A 19,369-nucleotide genomic window follows, 5' to 3' on the forward strand; every position below is an offset into this window, starting at 1 on the left:
AAACACTATTCAGTAAAATCCATCCATAAGATATAAAATGCTTAATTTAAGGTGCTTTGTTTAAAGTGATCACAGCTTGGGGAAAAAAAACTATTAGTGGTTCAGCTTTGGAAATGCTCAGATCACATCTCTGCAATCGTAAAATCCTGGGGTTGGTTTGTTTGCTTTCACATCACACGCAAACCGCACTGGAGTTCGTTTAAAAGTGTACGCTTGTTTGAGTGCATTGCTGCATTCACACCTGCAGGGGGAAGACAAGCTCTAGTGCGATTCAACCAAATTAAATGAGGCGGGTGTGAAAGCACCCTTATATAGTCTCCAAAAGTAGAAAGAGAGCCTGAGCCTTCAGCTGTCAAACTCCTTTCCTGTGGAACCAGGTTCCAGTTTGGGTTCAGGAGGCAGACTCCACATTTAAGAGTAGACTTAAGACTTTCCTTTTAATAAAGCTTATAATTGTTGGCTCAGAACCATTCCTTAGTTATGCTATAGGCCTAGACTGTGTTGTGTTTTGTCAAGTGAATGCACTGGTAAAAGGGATTTGGACCCAAAATGCAGGACACCAAGCAGCACGGGTGCAGTTAGTGATATTTATTAAAACAAAAGAAGCAGGCAGTCCAAGAAACAAACAAGTGAATGAACACGAAAAACCAGGAGTCCAGAGATCATGAAAATCCAAAGATTCATCCAAAAACAAGAAGCCAGGAGAGAAGACACTCGACAGAATTAACGAACAATCTGACAAGAACAAAGGGAACACGCAAACCTCTAGAGAGAAAGAGGGGGCAGGGTTATTGAACACAGGTGAACGCAATAAAGGCGACAGTAGTTGCGCTTAACTTCATGTGGCGCTAAGCAGTGCTGACTTAACGTGATGCATGCTGGACTTAAAATAAGGCATGCCGGTTAAAAATTGGGTCCGACTTTTGCCAGTGCTGCAAAACATCACCATGTCACATGATATTAAAACCTCGCGGGAGCAAGGCGGCTGCAGGTGCAGAGTACGGCGGCCGTAGTTGCTTTTCTGCAGCTGCACAATGTTATTTTGAGGGGACAGCAAATTTACACTGTCATACAAGCTGTACACTCACTACTTGTTCAGTGTTGTCACACGAAAAGATATAATGAAATATTTACAAAATGAGGAGTGTACTCCCTTGCGAGATACTGTATGTAGCCGGGCGGTAAATCTAATCTGCGATTTTACATGTGTTCTTTGTTGTTTTGTTTTGAGAGTAACATTTGTTCAATTAAAAGTAAGTGTGAAGTAGATTGTAAGTGGATTTCCACAGTCTTACATGAGATGGCAGACTTTGGCCACAAGGTGGCAGCATTGAGTTGTATTGTTGTTGTGTCTCCAAGCGCTTCATGGTCTTTCTTCCTGTTTAATGTGCGATGGACGAGGGCTGGTGCTGTGACTCCACTACTGGATCTGTGTGCTGGGATTTTGGGTGCCAATCGTCGTGTAAAATTATTTATTTTATGTTTTCTGTCGATAGTCATAGCCCACTGCTGTATTTTCTACCATATTTTTCTGTATTTTATTTCATTTTGCCTCTTCTTTCAGCATTTGAGCTGGTTACGTGAAAGACTCCGTAGCATACCACTCTGTAAAATGACTTGCAGATGTGGTCAAAAATAAACCTGGAGCTACAAGAACCCCTGAAGTAATTGTGTCCTGTGTGGCATCTAATTCCACAGGCTACATGTATATCTGCAATGGAAAACGGAAGACCGGACACCAAAAGCGAGTCGAGTCAAGTTGAGCTGCGACCAGCAATAAAAAAGCGCCATTTGATTTCTTATCAGCTCAGAAGAGACGCTGTGTGGTGACAGTAGTGATGACATCACCATTGGCACCATCTAATCCCTCCTGAGCCTGGGTGGGCGGGGTCATCACCATGGAGACGGGCAGGTCATTTCCTAAAGTCAGAGCAGGTCAGAAAGAAAATTTAGATCATTGATCAGCTTCTGTTAGAGACAACTGTCAATTATCAACATCAAAGAGTGACTGATGATTGATTGGTTGATTGATTGATTGTGAGGTCAGTGAATGAGTCAGAGTGTTACCTGTGGGCCTGCGTCGATATAAACACACCATGAGGACAGTGGAGATGCAGTATGGACAGAACACCACCAGGTGGCAGACCAGTCTGAACACAAGCTGGGGCGGGGCTACCGAGGTGGGCGGTGCTGTGGTTGTAGGTTTAACTGTAGAGAGAATCCACCTGGTCAGGTGAATCTCTGGATGAAATAAGTCCTGAAATCAAAGGTAACCTCCTCACCTGTGACAGAGATCCAGCTGGATGGAGACTCTCCACGACCGCTGATGTTACACTTGTAGAGGCCTTCATCAGACTTGTTAACATGGTGGATGGTCATGTGACCTGTAGGCTCAGTCCTGATGAGGGAGCCATCTTTATAGAAACCAGCTGTGAGGTTGGAGGGAGGGGTCTTTGTTTTACAGTGCAGAGTGACATCATGTCCCTCCATCACAGGGAGGACAGGACTCTGCAGGATCACTAGTCCACCTCAACACAGAGACAAACTACAGCATTTCATCATTTACACACAGCTTCATCAACACTAACTTCACAGTCTGATCTTACCAGGGACAGTGATGTTGATGGTGTTACTGGTTGCTCCCTCTCTGGACTCACACCAGTAAACTCCACTGTCCCATGGGAAGATTTGGCTCATGTAACAGGAAGAACCAGCTGATCTTCCCCAGCCGTCACACTGAGTCCTGGTTTCCCAGGTTGTGTTCCTCCTCAGCGTCCATCCAGCAGAGCTGTCGTCCTCCTCACAGCTCAGAGAGACAGACTCTCCTGTAAACAGCTGAGAGCTGCTGGGACTCACAGTCAGAGAGGCTGGAGGGTTGACATGACACACTGATGATCTTTAGTATGTTTGTCCAAACTAAATAACCCTTTAAGTGCAACAAAGGAGAAACCCTGAAACCAAAACCTGAACCTGAAGCAGCCTCTGTGACGGTTTCATAACAGCTTGTTCCTTCATTTGCAGACAGTAAAGACTCAAAGATGTTTCATGTTGTAAATCACAGCCTCAGGTTTAAATATGTTCTCTGAGTTCTCGAGCAGTGGAAAAAACTTCAGAAACTTCATGAACCAACGCTGCCTCCTAAAACTTACATTCAGGCAGCGCTGATGTGAAACAGAGAAACAAAAAGCTGCAGGGTCACATTTTCATCAACGTGATGAAAAAACACTTTTCATCGTCAGCGTGTCTTATTTGTGTTCCTGCATAATCTGCAAGGCCACTCCTTTGTAACCGGTTTTGAACTGCTGCTCAACTTCTTTGTGGCCAAACCACTTCTTCATACAGACCCGAGAGGAAGGAAGTGAATACTTGGCCGGCTTGACAGCACGTTGAACTATATTTTGGTTGTTTTTCAGCAGCTTGAAGCTCTCAGTAAAGGTTTTGATGTGACATTTTGACTATAATAAACTCAAGACTGTCTGCAGCCACAGGGTGAGGGAAGAAAGACTGACCAGAAACCTCTGAGATGACAAAGCTTCTCTGAGTTTGTGTCTCTGTATCATCAGGCTGGCAGAAGGAGTTCACTCACCTTGGTTTGTTGTGCAGCACAGCAGTGAGGTCAGAACTAAAGAGAAATCACACTCAGGTTGGTTTGAGGTTTTACTGCAGACACAACAACTGTACCAACACATTCTCACTCGTCACATATAGACGCTTGGTCAAGATCCCTCGTTGCTTTTTAATGCCCTGGGTACCTTTTTGTTATATATATATTTGGACATGTAGGGCTCCACTGTCAATTTAGCAGTAATAAATATGCAACGTCCGGTTAGACAAAAAAAAATCAACACTAGTGTTCAATGTTGTGAAATGGCACAATTTTCTACTAAAACTACTTACGGGAATCTTCAGTCGGCCACTAAAGGAATTAGTAAGTGTCTGTAACTTATGTAAAAAATCATTGTTGACTTTTTGTTGTTTGACACGGAAAACACAGATCCCCCCCAACTGTGCCTTTTCTCTGACATTTCTTTTAAGTATCCTACACCAGCTTTTAGTGTTCATAAGTGACACCAAGTGGCTTCCCCCAGTGAGTTACAAATTGATGCCAAGTTAGTTAGTACGTCTGGACATCCTGGACGACTGGTCCTCTTAGATAACTTTTAAAGCAGCCTGCAGCTCACTCCAGTAAACTCACATTAAGCCTTTAACATCCAGCTTAAAGCTGGTTTCACTTCCTGCTCTTAAAGGTTGTATCAGAGTGAAGTGAGAAAATTTTCTGAACAAAATGTTAAACATGAATGATCAAATGATGATGAACAAAATGATCTTCTTTCCTGTTTACTCGTCACATTTCTCTGTAATCTCAGTAACTTCTGACTCTCTCTGTCCTTTATTGTTTGTTTTGGCCTCACTGATCAATAAACTCTTCTGTCTTTGTTTTTATAATGTCTGAAGTTTTCCAGCCAGTTTGATCCTGTATCTCACCTTCATTCTTCTCCAGCTCAGCTCACCTGCTAACTGTGTAGTTACTGAAATGTGGACAGAACAGATTTTACTTACAGATCGGCCAGTGAAGAGATGTTTGTCGCATCGTACCACTTGGTGATGTGAGATCACACTTTGTGTTTTTTCTCTCTGAGCAGTTCAAACCACAGTTTCCTGTTACTACTTTACTGTCCGATCTCCTCTGCTGCAGTTGGCAGGCAACTTACTGACACTGTTAGTTTAAAATAGTAGAGACATTGTTGATTAAGATGATTCGACAGGCTGCGGCTGACGAGGAATTAGTGCTAGATTTACAGAATATGTTGAGTGCTTCCTGTTTCTTAACACATTCACCAGTCTTTTTTTCTGTGACAGAAATGAAGAAAGCTACCATCACACTGGGTCCCAGCTCGTCCTGGGAAGAGTCATGAGTGCCATTTTCCTTGCAGCACCGGGGGCCGAGCTAGCCTCTAACCACAGTGGGAGCGGAGCTTCATCACGGGGCCCACCTGCTAAAAAGTCATTTAAACCAAGTTTACATGACCTGGACTCACTCCAAAAGTCCACTGAGTCCGTCTGCTTCACTGCCAGAGCTGATCGCAGCCATTCTACTAAATTATTCAATATTCAAGGGGTGGTGATGGTACACATGCCTTTGGTGTGAGAGACCCGGGTTCAATCGCCCGCTGTGACCCATCCACCACAATGTGACTGGACATTTAGTTGCTCCAGAGACGTCAGCCAAATGAATAAATGTAAATGCAATGTAAAAGCGTCCCGGGTCAAGCAGCACAAATCAAATGAACCGGGCAGCAAGTCAGACACACAAACAGCAGAGAATTCAGTCAATTTTCTAAATAAAATACCCGGTACAGACATCCGATCGTAGATCAATAAACACAGCTAAATCGGACAAAAAATAACTAATTTAACTACGTAGCCTAGTTAATCATGGTATAAGCACAAAAAGCAAGCACTAATCACCAAATCAACAAAATCTAAACGTGTTGGCAAAATCCGACAGGCAAAACGCTCTTATTCTGAAATCCTCCCTGTGGTAGTTGCTAGATGGACCATATACTGTATATAAAAGGAGATGCACCCGTCAAGACCATAGACTGTAGGTCTCCCCTGAGAGAAGGTGAGATTAGTTGTTTTACCCAAGGGGGGCCTCCTCCCAAGATTTGACCTTTGTGACCTGCGCAGGAAAAGACTCAAAAGGGGTTATAGAAATACCCCTGCACAAACTCAAACAGACTCAAAACTGTTTATTCTGAGAAGCATCCGACTACCTTGACCACAAAGGTGTCACCCCGACACTCCCCAGGATGAACAAAGGGCAGGGTAACCATGGTAGTACCTCAGACATGGAAGAACCCCCCTTCGTCAGTCTTGATTCTCTACTCCACCAGAGAGCCATTCATTTGGACTCTTAACATGCTCTCAGTTGTGAAACTGGTGAGAAAAGCCAGACACCAGAGAAGGACACAGCCCAAATTCCTTTGTGTGGACAAATTAATAGTCTCCTTATAAACTTGCCTCATTACTCTGTTTGGCTAAATAATCTTTAGTAGTTTACCACTTCAATTTGAGTAGTTTATTACCATGTTCTTATTAAAAACTGTGTTAAAAGAAGAATCCATAAATGGGATAATTTTGCAGTGCTTTTCAATCTTCATCAATGCTCGCTGTCCATCCATCCATCCATCCATCCATTCATCGTCAACAGCTTATCCTGCGTACAGGGTCGCGGGGGGGCTGGAGCCAGGTCGCCAGTGCTCGCTGTCCAGTCTGCATTTAATTTATGTTGTAACTAATGCTTTGTTCCCAGCACCTTTATATACTCTTAGAAATGATATGATACAGAAATATTATCATGTGTTAAATAACCAATTTTCCTAGCTCCTGAACCAAGGATTGAGTTAACTATAATAGTCAGAGGATCCTTAGGTCCTCTCATGTAACCAGTGTCCCCCCCAGAGGACAAAAGAAGTACTGCATGCCATTGTTAACTGCCTCTCCTTGTGCCTGATTTACATCACTCTGTGTTTTAGAGGTTTGTAATCTGATGCCATGTTCTCAAGTTTCTTATACATTTTCTAAGTAAGAAGGTTTAACAGCCAATTTAATCCAGGAAGTGTTTAGTTAAGTTTCTTTCATGTGCTGTGATCCTGAAAATGTTTTTAAACCGAACCATTGATTGTGGAAGGGTATTTGATTAAAAACGCGCAAATAGAACATATTAAAGTTAAGACATATTAAGACACAGAAGTCTCAGAGGCGCAAATAGAACATATTAAAGTTAAGACATATTAAGTCTCAGAGGAGACCGGAAGCCCTCAGAGGAAAATAATATTCCCAAATATTATTCATGACTTTATTAACCATAAATGCGTAGGTTCACTACAATACAATTAGTACTTAACTCTGCTGGAAGGAACCTGCCTGTTTCCATGACAACGTCTAACTGAGAAATGCGTTGTGCTTCAGTGGCAGGTTGACTCCCTTGGTTTTGTTCATTTGGGTTGGTATTCAGTGGAGAAGAATGGATGGAAACTGTCGAGCAGTCTCACCTGAAAGTCAAAAAAACAGGGGACAGGAAGGCTGCAGGATCTCACACTGGAGTCCAGGCTGAGATGCAGACTGAAGAAAAGTCTGTTCGCTAGCAGGCTGGAAATGTGGCTGGAGGGTAGCAGACTGGAGGCAGGAGGGGTAAAGGCTTGACAGACAACCACACAATGGCAGGAAGGGAAGTAACTAAAATGAGCAGAGGTGAGTGTACCAAAATAAAACAGGAAGCACAGAAAAAACCCCAAGCAGCAGGGTCTGGAGACAGAGGCAGAGGCATAACGCTTACAATTTACACCTGCAGAGAAACACACAGAAAGAGAAACGTTCTTGTATCATGTTTAAGAAGCGATATTTTAAAACACGGACCAGGTAAAACAACACTGAACATGACGTCATTCAGTACCACGGTGGAAAACAAGCCTCCTCCACACGCTGCTCACCTTTTGCTGTGGAAACGGAATTACGGGTTAAAAAATACCAAACGCGAGTTTTACCAAACTGCTGATAAATAAAGCCAGAGCAGACAGATACAGGGAGAGAGAGCGAGAGAGGGAGGTGTAGGTTTGTACATGTGTGTACAATTAAGCAGAATTAAAATGGTGAAATAAAAAATAACCTACTAAAAATAAGGTAATATTTTCTTTGAAATATTTCCAATTAAAATATATTTTAAAATGGCATACGTTATAGCCTACTGCAATTTCTTTTCAGTTGGATTTCATTTGTACAAAACAGCTCCTTCCAGTTAAAGTGTGAACATTATTTAATAATAAATGTTTCAGTATGACCATACAATTGAATGGATCTCAAAAAGATTTAGGTTAAAAAAATTATGATAATATGACCAAGTGGTGAAACCTAAGTCATATCTAAACTATTGCTTTGTGTTTTTGGCCCGATAAATTGACAGAGAAAAGAAAAATAACAAGTACAAATACTCATGGCAATCTGGTAACATCACAGTCTCCATGCTACACTAATAAAAGCAGTAAGGCTTCCCTCTGTGTACACGTGTCCTATACAAGTACAACTTTGTCTTAATTGCTTGTGTCCCCTTCAAAAGTACTCTGTATGCTCTTATGTTGGTTGTCCACCCCAACTGTTTTTTTCAACATGAAATTTATGCTCTTGTACAGACATTTAACGGTTCTTGACATTTTTAGGCCAATAAGCAAACAAATATACATCACATAAAGGATTCAGTATTTACCCACCATCATTTTAATCCTGACAGTCTGGAGATGATCTGAAACAGCCTTTGGACCAATTTTTTCTGATGGTCATGACCATGGAGATGGTAATATCATTTCCTGCAGTCAGAGCGGGTTAAAAAAGTAGATCCTTTTTCATCTTCTGTTAGAGACAACTGTCAATCATCAACACCAGAGTGAGCGTGAGGTGGAGTTCAGTGAATGATGCAGAGTTTTACCTGCGTTGATGCACAGACACCACAAAGACTTCTAGATACATAAACTAAGAGCAAATGTACCAAGAAGAACTGATGCTATTTTCAAAGCAAAGGTTCTCAAAATATTGATTACATTTATCTTGTGTTCACTCAGCTTTCTATTTGTTAATTGATAAATATGTTCTATAAACATTTTTTTGTCATGTCCATTCTTTACTTTTCCACACATGCCCAAAACCTACAGTACTGTATATATATTTATACATACATATCTATATTTATACATATCTATCTATCAATAAACATAGCACAGAAAATAAGGAAATTATTTCTTTGTTGTAACAACATCAGCTGGGAGCTGCAGAAAACAGGGGGACACTGGTACATCCATTGACTGTCTGAGAAGTCTGGTCTGAAGTGGCCTTTATTGAAAACCTGTGGCCAGTGACTCAACTAAGCACGGACACACAGGAACTGGGGTGCAGATAAATAGCAGGAGGTGCTCTGAACTGATGAGTCAAAATGTAAAAAGTATTTGTCTGTAGCAGAAAGGAAGGATTTTGTTCACCGATGTGCTGCAGGGTTGAATAAACGAGTGGAGGAACATGAAACTGAATGGTTTGGTCAGGATGAAAATGATGTGAATAAAATGCTGCAGCCTTTACAGTCACCAGATCTCAACCTAGTATTTCAGTCTCTGCTGACATGCTGCAGTAAACGTATTGACTCATTTCTCTTTCCGGTGCTTGTATGTTGGCGTTTTTGCTGCTCGAACTCAAAACCAGTTAAATGTGTTAGATTCTTCATTACAGTGGCTAATTATCTGCTACACACTTGATCTTACAGTAGTTCTGCTTGAGCAGTCAGAGTTCTTTCCATCTTTTAGCAACTCTCGCTCAATCTCAGTTGTTAAGCTAGCAAAACTCTACCGTACTTTAGCTTAGCAGCTAGCGATGGCTTCTCCCTCTCCCCGTCTCGCTTTCCTGCTCTTTCTTGCTCAGAGTGTCAAACGTTCTGTTACTCTCCTGCCACAACCAGACAGAACTTGTCATCTTTTCTGAACCCACAACAAATACCGTTGAATGGAAAGAATTCATTGAACGTCCAGTTTAAAATGATGAGTCAAAGCTTCTTTTTGTGTCGACTAATTTAATGAGTCCAAGTCTCCAGCTCAGATTATTAAAAAAAAAAAATTACTTTTCCATGATATTAAAATTTTCTGAGAAATAGATTTGAATCAAATTGAATATACATAACAAAAAGTTTAAAAGCTGTCAAGAAAATAATAAGAAAAGTATCATTGATATGTGTTGACATAATAAAGTAGAATCAAAAGAAAATACAAACAGTGAATACAGATATAAAATAAAGATGAAATGAAAATTCCAGAAAGGAGGAAAATATGTTCAACTACAACACAACAACAAGAAAATATGCATAATGCTCAGAGAAACAATATTTCATTCTTGAACTCGAGAAACACATCTGTAATAAATCAGTCTAAACTCAAGCCTCCGTACTGGGCTGCCATGAGTTTGTTTCTAGTGACGATCAAGCTCCAGAGGAGCACGGACAGTCTGGCAGCAGCTGCTCATGGCTGCTCCAAAAACTCAGAGTGTTGCTCAGTTCGTCACACTTTGTAGACACAAGACCTACAGTGGTTGTCCTGTGCAGTCCTCTGCTACATCTTTTAAATATGCTGGGAGGGAGTGAACAGTTAATGAGCCATTAAACTATAGTTTCTCAAGTATTCTAAATATATCTGCAAGCTGTCGGTGCTTACAGTTACAGTCGGCGTGTCAGAAATGATTAAAGAGGTGGTATTATGCTTTTTCCCTCTCCTTTTTGAGTTGTATATCTTTTTTGTGCATGTACTAAGTTTGCTAAGTGAAAAAGCCCAAAGTCCAGCCCAAAGGGAGTTCCCGTCTCCCACAGAAAACACTGCTCTGAACAGCCTGAAAACAGCTAATTTGTAGTGCCGCCTTTACTTCCCTTTCTTGTGATGCTCGCTGAGCGACTAGTCCGAACCTCCCTCAAAAACACCGGTGGAAAAACACTGAGATGTAGAACACACCTCTCCTCCCTTCCAAACACTAGCTACCCTCCAGGCCGTCAGTGGACATAAAGTTGTTCCTGTGATGTAGAGACAGAGCTCAGTTAAAACTTTATGGATGAAAGATACTTTTGTTACAGATTAATAACTCACCACTCGGAAACTCTTGCTCCAGTCCACCATCAGCCCGCAATGCAACTTCTCAGTTTTCATTACATGATGTTAGTCCAACACAGTCACATTAAAGGTAGTTGGGAGAAAAGAGATAACTTTGCTTAAATTTTATTTATTTTTTTAAGCGATGCTGTGTGAATGCTTTTATGTCTTTTTAGGTAACGATAATGAATGAAAGCTTTCTCACACTGGTCACAGCTGTACGGTTTCTCTCCAGTGTGAACACGTTGGTGATGTTTTAGGTTACCTGATTGAGTGAAAGTTTTTCCACACTGTTTACAGCTGTACGGTTTCTCTCCAGTGTGAACACGTTGGTGGTTTTTTAGGTGACCTGATTGAGTGAAAGTTTTCCCACACTGTTTACACCAGTACGGTTTCTCTCCAGTGTGAACACGTTGGTGGTTTTTTAGCTCACTTGATGTAGTAAAAGTTTTTCCACACTGTTTACACCAGTACGGTTTCTCTCCAGTGTGAACACGTTGGTGGTTTTTTAGGCTACAAGATGTAGTAAAAGTTTTTCCACAGTGTTCACAGCAGTGTGGTTTCTCTCCAGTGTGAACACGTTGATGGTTTTTTAGCTGACTTGATTGAGCAAATTTTTTTCCACATTGGTCACAGCTGTACGGTTTCTCTCCAGTGTGAACACGATGGTGGACTTTTAGCTCACTTGCTGTGTTGAACGTTTTTCCACAATGTTCACACCAGTGCGGTTTCTCTCCAGTGTGAACATGTTGGTGGGTTTTTAGGCCCCATGATGTAGTAAACATTTTTCCACACTGTTCACAGCAGTGCGGTTTCTCTCCAGTGTGAACACGTTGGTGGTTTTTTAGGTGACCTGACTGAGCAAATGTTTTTTCACACTGTTCACAGCTGTACGGTTTCTCTCCAGTGTGAACACGTTGGTGGGTTTTTAGGCCACATGATGTAGTAAATGTTTTTCCACACTGGTCACAGCTGTACGGTTTCTCTCCAGTGTGAACACGTTGGTGGGTTTTTAGGCCACGTGATGTAGTACAAGTTTTCCCACACTGGTTGCAGCTGTATGGTTTCCCTCCAGTGTGAAGTTTCTGATGAATCTTTAAATACAAAGATGTTGTAAAGGATTTGTCACCGAGCTGACAGTGGTTAAATTTGAGTCCCTCTTTTCCTCCCCGTTTCTATAGCAACAGACAGACATACAAAGAGAAAGAGGAGTAAGTGAGACGTCATGGTGGATCGAGCTCTCTAGAACTATAAATGACATTTCGACAAGGGACAAAAAAAAAAAGCAGGAAAATATACTGAGAACCCCCCCCCCCACCACCACACCCGATCAAACTATACCACATGGATGGTAAAGCAGGACCCATGACATTAACTTATTTGGTGGACGTGTCGCTGTGGGAATCAACTATTGCCATAAAACAAAGATTAAGCTAAAGTTATTGTTTTTGGAACCAAGGAAGAAAGATTGAAAGTCAGTGCTCAGCTTCAATCTGTAATGTTAAGAACCACAAACCAAGTCAGAAATCTTGGTGTAGTCATGGACTGCATTCAGACCTGAATTTATGGAGCCACATTAAAGAGGTGGTATTATGCTTTTTGGCTTTTCTCCTCTCCTTTATTGAGTTATATCTCTTTTTTGTGCATGTAACAGGTTTGCAAAGTGAATAAGCCCAAAGTTCAGCCCAAAGGGAGTTCCTATCTCCCACAGAAAACTCTGCTCTGAACTGCTTGTAAACAGCTCGTTTGTAGTCCAGCCCTTGAATTCCTGTACTTGTGACGTCACAATGAAAATGCGTCATAAAGCTTGCCAAGCGGCTAGCGGGGTCAGGCACGCCCTCAAACCAAGCTAGTCTGAGCGGAGGCCCTTTGGCTCGACTCGCCTTTGTTTGGTTTTCCATTGTAGAAAATGTTGTACCTGTACCTGCTTCCAGGTACATTTTTTCATATCACTTCACCTCCATCGAGGTTCCAAGGGAGCTGAGGGATACTAAAATGTAACGTGAAAACACGACAGACTGCTGATTGGTCAGAGAGAATATTGACTAGATCATCATTGCTGTGCACCAGACAGAGGCCAGCAACAGAAAGTTTTATATTTTAAGTTTTTGTATGGAATTTCATCACTAAATCCACTTTTCAAATCACACAAGTTTTGAGGTGGGAAGCCTGTACCAACCCGCGGGAGGAGCGTGTGAGGCCGGCCAGCCGCACGCTCACAGAACCCTCTGCTCCCGCCGTCACACAGACTGCTAGAGTTGAGTCTAACCATTTGCGCTATGGTAGCATTTTTCGGCAAGGCAGCATCGTTAGATTGTCAGAACACCGACAACAGTTCAACGTGTAGTCCTAAAAGAAGATGAAACGCCGACTCTGTTTGGGCCTGGAAATTCACAATCACAACCTGTATGTAAGCTTTATTGGTTGTGAATTATATTTAAAATAAACATGGCAATGTAACTTCACTGTTCAAGTTCGGAGTTGTTGTAAACGTTGGCTGAGCTACTGAGCAAACGTTCAAATAGTTTGGCCAATTTTTATGTAAAATTGAGTTGAAATATGGTGATTTTTTGTAGTGGTTTATAGTAAGATGCAGAACAATGTTGTTGTGTGGTTGTGGACTTACCACTATACCATCTGGTAGGTTACGGTCACAGTCTGAAGTGGCTTTGATTTGGATCACACTACCTTGTTTCTTACAACCCGCCCTTCTCTGCTTCTGACTGGCTAGTAGTCCTTACCTGGGAACTGCGCATGTGCAACTCCCAAAGATTTTGTACAAGTAAGATGCTTCACTCTGTAGCTCAAGAGCAGAGCGTACAACACATAGGGTGAAAAGAGGAGCTGCAGTGATGTGCAGTATGAGAAAAATATGGTGTTTTTTGAAAATTAAACCATGTAAACCTTTTCTGATACAACCCCTAATGAAGATTTTGAACCTGAAAATGGGCATAATACCACCTCTTTAAGACAATTACAAAGTCAGCCTACTATCACCTGAAGAATATATCAAGGATTAAAGGACTTATGTCTCAGCAAGACCTCAACGAAGGTTAAAATCAAGGGCAACTGGACTTGGTTGAAGATACTGGGGGACGTTTCGTCCCTCATCCAAAGGACTTCTTCAGTTCTGACTGACTGGCAGGGAAACTCAGCTATTTAACCTCAGTGGGGTCGTTGGCCCGGGTCATCGGTTCATCACTTCCCAGGAAACTCAACAAACGTAACCTATTGGCCTCAGGTGAAGATACCAACGATGGTCGTTCAGTCTTGGCCAAAGGTAGTCCTAATAACTGTCGTCACAGAATCCAGGAACACTAACAAACCAGCGGGATCGATGACCCTGAAGTGAAATAAAGTTTTAGGTAAAGCAGCCTAATTAGTCAGTGATGTGGAAATTTTATTCATTTTAAGATTTGCTGCTATTGTCATTATTCTAATGTGCTTCATCAGGATGATTGAATAAGATATAGATTTTTTGATTAGACATGTTTTTGATATTTATTTTGGATAAATTGGTTTGTTCATCGAGCAATAGGCAACTTTTCTTTCTTTAGAATAAACAAAGTCAGTCGTTAGATTAATCGACTTGAAAAATACTCGATATGTACAGCCCTACTGGTCACTACCACTAGGGTCGCTAAAGTTCGTGGTCGCTACCACAGTCTCTGAGGGAAGGCACCTCTCTGTTCCTTGTCACACAAATTGTGGCTGTACACATAACAAAGGTCAAGTTTTTCTACAGTCTGTTGTTCCAAAATGAGGGCGAGTTAATTTATCTCAACTGGCAGATGATACATTTATTTTTGTCTAATAAAGGACTGGCTCAAAGCAATTTGACATGTTGACAAATTTTCTACTGTCTCAGGCTTAAAGGGACAATATGTAAGTTTTTCAATGAAATTAATTTAATTTTCATTGCCTTATTGTTAATGGGTTCAAAACTCACTTAGGAGGGTCATGCCTGTTTTCTCTGTTGCTTGCATCAGCCACTATTCTGCTTTTAACGTGAGGTCTCTGGGCCGGAGACAACATAATAATCTTTATTTGTAGAGCACTTTTCAAAAACAAGTTACAAAGTGCTTTAAAGTGTAAAGAATAATACAAAAAAACAAGATAAGAGCATGAAAACATTGAAAAGACTAAAATACAGATTAATATAAAATTAGTAAAATACAATAAAATAAAAGGGATAAAATAAAGTCAAATAAGATCGGGAAAGGCTCTCCTATAAAAGTATGTTTTAAGAAATGACTTAAAAGAGTTCACTGATTCAGCCGACCTGATTTCCTCGGGCAGGCTGTTCCAGAAGCTCGGGGCCCTGACAGCAAACGCTCTGTCCCCTTTAGTTTTCAGTCGAGACTCTGGAACAGACAACAGACCTCTGCCCGAGGATCTCAAGGTACGTGCTGGTGCGTATGGGACTAAAAGGTCAGAAATATAACAAGGCGAGAGGCCATGAAGAGCTTTAAGTCAATTCTAAAACATACTGGGAGCCAGTGTAGTGAAACTAAAATAGGAGTAATGTGGTCAAATTTCTTTGTTCTGGTTAAAAGCCTGGCAGCTGAGTTCTGGACAGTCTGGAGTCGATCAATAGATTTTTGGGTTAAACAGGTGAAAAGGCTGTTGTAATAATCCAGGCGTGATGAGATGAAGGCATGTAAAATGGTCTAGGTGTCCTTAAAAGTTAACATAGATCTTTCTAAGTTGATAAAAACATGATTGAACAAGCTTTGTGGTGTGCTGCTCGAAATTTAAATTACTATCAAACCAAACAACAAGGTTCTTTGCCACAGGCTTAATGTGATTTACTAGCGAAGCAGCAGATGGGAGTATTTGATTTGCCATCTGCTGAGACCCGATGACCAGGATTTCTGTTTTGTCCGAGTTCAGCTGGAGGAAATTATTTGACATCCATTTTTTAACTTCACAAAGGCAGTTGTTAAGTGAACTCAGCATTCCAGGGTCTGTGGATCTGACGGGCAAGTATATTTGTGTGTCATCAGCATAAATATGAAAAGAAATGCCATGTTTATGGATAATATGTCCAAGGGGAAGCAGATACAAGGAAAACAAAATGGGTCCTAAGACCGACCCCTGAGGCACACCATATTTAACTGGACAGAATGAGGAGACATAGTTGTTTACAGACACACAAAACTTCCTATTTGACAGGTAGGATGAAAACCATTCTAGGGCAGTACCAGAGATCCCCACCCAGTGCCTCAGTCTGTCTAACATGATGTTGTGATCAATGGTGTCAAAAGCAGCGCTAAGGTCCAGGAGTACCAGGACTGAGCACATGCCTTCATCAGCAGACATTAAAAGGTCATTGGTGACTTTAAGCAGGGCAGTCTCAGTGCTGTGGTACTTCCTAAAACCAGACTGAAACTTTTCAAATAATTTGTTATTTTCCAGTACAGTGAGCAGCTGTTTGGACACAATTCTTTCTAGAATCTTTGCAATAAAAGGCAGTTTTGAAATTGGTCTAAAATTATGTGGGAGGGAGGGATCTAAACCAGGTTTCTTTAAAAGTGGGTTCACGCAAGCCGTTAAAATAATCAGGGACACAACCAGTAGATAGGGAGCTGTTGAAAACAGAGATCAAACAACCAGCTCACAGCACAACACAGGCTCCACGTAAGGATATGAAACAACAATAAAGGTTTATGTGCTGAAGCCCATCAGACCAAACAGGTTCAGATGATGTTGAGTAAGAACAAAGTGAGCATTAGTAAAGCTGGAGAAACAAAGAGAAAGTCACGCCAGAGCAGTTGCAAATGTTATCCGGTTCAAAGTTGTATCGCTTTTCACATAACGCCACCCGTGTTACTATCCTGTGGACCACTGTTGATTTAGCCTGCAAGAAAGTATTTAACGGTAAAAAGCAAATTTGGAGCGATTTGTTTTACTAACGTTAGCCTATAGTGATGCAGCCAAGAGCAGCCAGCTAACGCTACTGTAAGGTTAGCTCGGACCTGCCGCTGTTTGCTTCGTAACGTTCAGTTTAGGTTTATTGTCGTTTTACCAATACTCAGGTACACAGCTTCTCAACCTCTCAGTCGCTGTAACTAACATGACCCACATAACTCTGCAACTGCACAGCGACAACAACCCAGAGGAAGAGCCATGAACTAACACCACAGAAAATTTACTTACTGCGATCTTATTATTATAAAGTGTGACACAATCTTGTTATAATATCCAGTCCAGCTCACTAACTGTTTCATTATCATCCAGTAAATGTAGCTGTGCTGACATTGCTGAGCGTCCGGTGAAAGATATACAGATAGTAAAGATAGTTACTGAAAGCAGCAGGCGAGCTAACGATGTAGCACGTCGGCTAAATGCAGTAAATGTACCGTGATCATGTAACGAGCATAGATTAGTTCAACCTGCAGCTGATAAAACTGTTACTGTAACGTTGCAGTGGGAGTTTACCTGAGGTCCCAGCTCTGTCTCTCTATAGCCGCTGTCTGTCTGCCTTTTTTCAAGGAGTATTGAGCCAATATGCCAGTGTCTCGCTGCACTGATTGAAAGGTACGGCGCCGACGTTGATCTGCCTCTGAGACGGGAATGTTGAAGTAACAGAGCCTGAACATGTCTGAGTGTTCCTGCGCTTATTGCAGGATTTCTGTATGAAAGCGGTTGTGTTTCAGATTTTGCTCGCTCATGAGTTCAAGCGAGCACGCGTACGAGCACACGCCTGTTAGCAATCTTAAAACCGTGCCGCTAGTGGCCGCTGGAAACTTCATAATGCCCCTTTAAGAATGAAGAAATCTGTTTATTAGGCTACCACTTAAGTAACCTAAACTTCAGCCCTGTGATTGAAGATGAGGGATCTTTAACATATTGGTAGAGTTCCACTATCTAATACTGAGGGAATATCCAGATCTACGTATCCTATCGCTGGAAATGCCCACTGAAAAATACAAAAGAATTCGTTAAGATCCTATTTAATTAAAAGTGTCAGGGCTGTTGGTGTTTTTTTTGTCCCTCTATCTGAAGCGATGGAATTCATCTCTAGTTTTTCTTTGATGTCGAGACTGTTATCTATCAGTTCTTCTTCTATGATATATGTGTGGTATAATATTTTTTTTAAAAGCGCCTTTAATTATTAACATGAAGAAGTATTCTATAGGATAGAGATGTATAGTTTGCCCCGTTCTTTGTTTCTGATTTTATAGGTATATTTCATATCTCTTAATAGAAACTACACACTAATTTAAACATGCAGTGGTGAAACCAGAACTGGCCGTGAAGTAGTCACCACGCTGAGGGAGAGTGAAAGACATTTACAGTGACCACCCAAAGTACTCCTGAGTAAAGAAGGAGGGCAGCAATACACCACAGAGACGTCTAGTCTGCCAACACAAGAAGAAGAAGAAGAAGAAGAAGAAGGAGCTCTGGTCCAGTCTGGTCTACACACGTGGAACAGTGTAGAGCAGTGAAATATCATTAAGGTTTAACATGATATGAAAGTGAGTTTCAGACAGAGTTAAAGTTTTACATAACGCAGCTTTGGCAAAAATGTAATTTAACTTTCCCTTAACTGCCGAACCGGAAGTTAACTGTAGCTTTGTCCAGCTAGCTAGCATGCTAACACCCAGGCTACATGCTACAAGAGACCTCCTCCTCCTCCTCCTCTTCCTCCTCCTCCTCCTCCTGCTCCTCCTCCTCTCCGGTTCCGACCGTCACATTAAGTGTGGGTTCTGTAGAGATACGGGGTTCTGATGGCTCCACTGTTGAATCCTGCTACATTACATCTTGTTTACAGTCAATATGAAGCTACGTGTCGGAACCAGGCCGAGCTAACGCCACGTTAGCTTCTTGTTAGCTGCTAGCTGTGTTCATGAACACTGACCTGAACATCGGTGCTATCAGAGCTCGAGCCTGCTGTTTGTCCTCCGGGGACGTTGTTGCTCCGGGGCTCCGGGTCCTGGTTGTCCTCCTCCATCCCGCTCTTGGTCCTGGTCTCTGAGATCCAGCAGGTCTCCTCTGTGACTGACGGAGCTCTTCAGGCTGAGTCGCCTCCTTGAAGTGGACAATGCGACCCCCCCCCCCCCCCTTTTTCTACTTTAGTTTCCCCCAACTTCAAAATAAAAGCCGACAACTTAACTAAAAATAAAACTGCTTACACTTTAACGAATTACTCTGACTCTTTGAATTAAGTATAAAAAGTAAAAGTATGTGTCTGTATAGAGTTGTGTAATTATTTATTAATCAGCCTTAAGTTCAATTAGTAGAGTGTCAGTTTGACAGAACATTTAAATTTATTGTAGTTGAAATAGACTAAACCCATATTCTGTCTTTCACACCAAAGGGATGTGTCTTATCCACTAAGCTATCCCCCTTATTATTACATCATTTATTACAACTGTAGATATAACCTAATGTATAAATGTTACTCCACATGCTTACCATAGACTACACAGACTGCTGGTCATACAGTACATACTTCCTTACGTTTGCACTGTCCGTTCTCTAAATCTGTCTCCTTCTCGTCTTTTTAATGTATTCACAAATACTGTAAAATGTCTGTGCAACTCCACTGTACATATTGTAATAAATAGCATAACTGGACTCATCTGTAAAAACACTATATATCTGCCCTTTTGGTTAAATGCTCATTTCATTAGCTCAGTACCCACGGCTACATTCTCCCCCCTGCAGGTCATGATGTAGATTTATCAGTT

General features: G+C 41.5%; 1 protein-coding gene across 2 annotated transcripts; it reads right to left on the bottom strand.

Moving 5' to 3' along the window:
* Positions 1 to 9,623: 9,623 nt before the first annotated feature.
* LOC119912647 (zinc finger protein 239-like) lies at positions 9,624 to 18,717 on the bottom strand. 2 transcript variants are annotated; one of them, XM_038731932.1, is made up of 2 exons: positions 18,538 to 18,717; positions 9,624 to 11,848 (listed from the first exon to the last, which is right to left on the bottom strand). In XM_038731932.1, exons 1-2 carry the CDS (start codon positions 18,628 to 18,630, stop codon positions 10,793 to 10,795), a joined length of 1,149 nt encoding a protein of 382 aa, XP_038587860.1. In that variant the 5' UTR covers positions 18,631 to 18,717; the 3' UTR covers positions 9,624 to 10,792. The 2 variants fall into 2 exon arrangements, 1 of the variants encoding a protein (XP_038587860.1); XR_005446196.1 differs by lacking the exon at positions 9,624 to 11,848 and adding an exon at positions 18,322 to 18,385 and having other exon boundaries at positions 18,538 to 18,668.
* Between the last annotated feature and the right edge of the window lie 652 nt (positions 18,718 to 19,369).

The sequence above is a fragment of the Micropterus salmoides genome, unplaced genomic scaffold (assembly GCF_014851395.1).
Source record: "Micropterus salmoides isolate LMB-PRFRI ecotype aquatic unplaced genomic scaffold, ASM1485139v1 Ms_hic_scaffold_2, whole genome shotgun sequence".
In the NCBI taxonomy this organism is placed as follows: Eukaryota; Metazoa; Chordata; class Actinopteri; order Centrarchiformes; family Centrarchidae; genus Micropterus; species Micropterus salmoides.

Excerpts from the sequence above, each read along its gene's own strand:
- LOC119912647 (XM_038731932.1), bottom strand. The coding sequence starts at position 18,630 with ATGGAGGAGGACAACCAGGACCCGGAGCCCCGGAGCAACAACGTCCCC. Across the intron at positions 11,849-18,537 it reads CTGATAGCACCGATGTTCAG|AAACGGGGAGGAAAAGAGGG; the intron begins GTCAGTGTTCAT and ends CTGTTGCTATAG.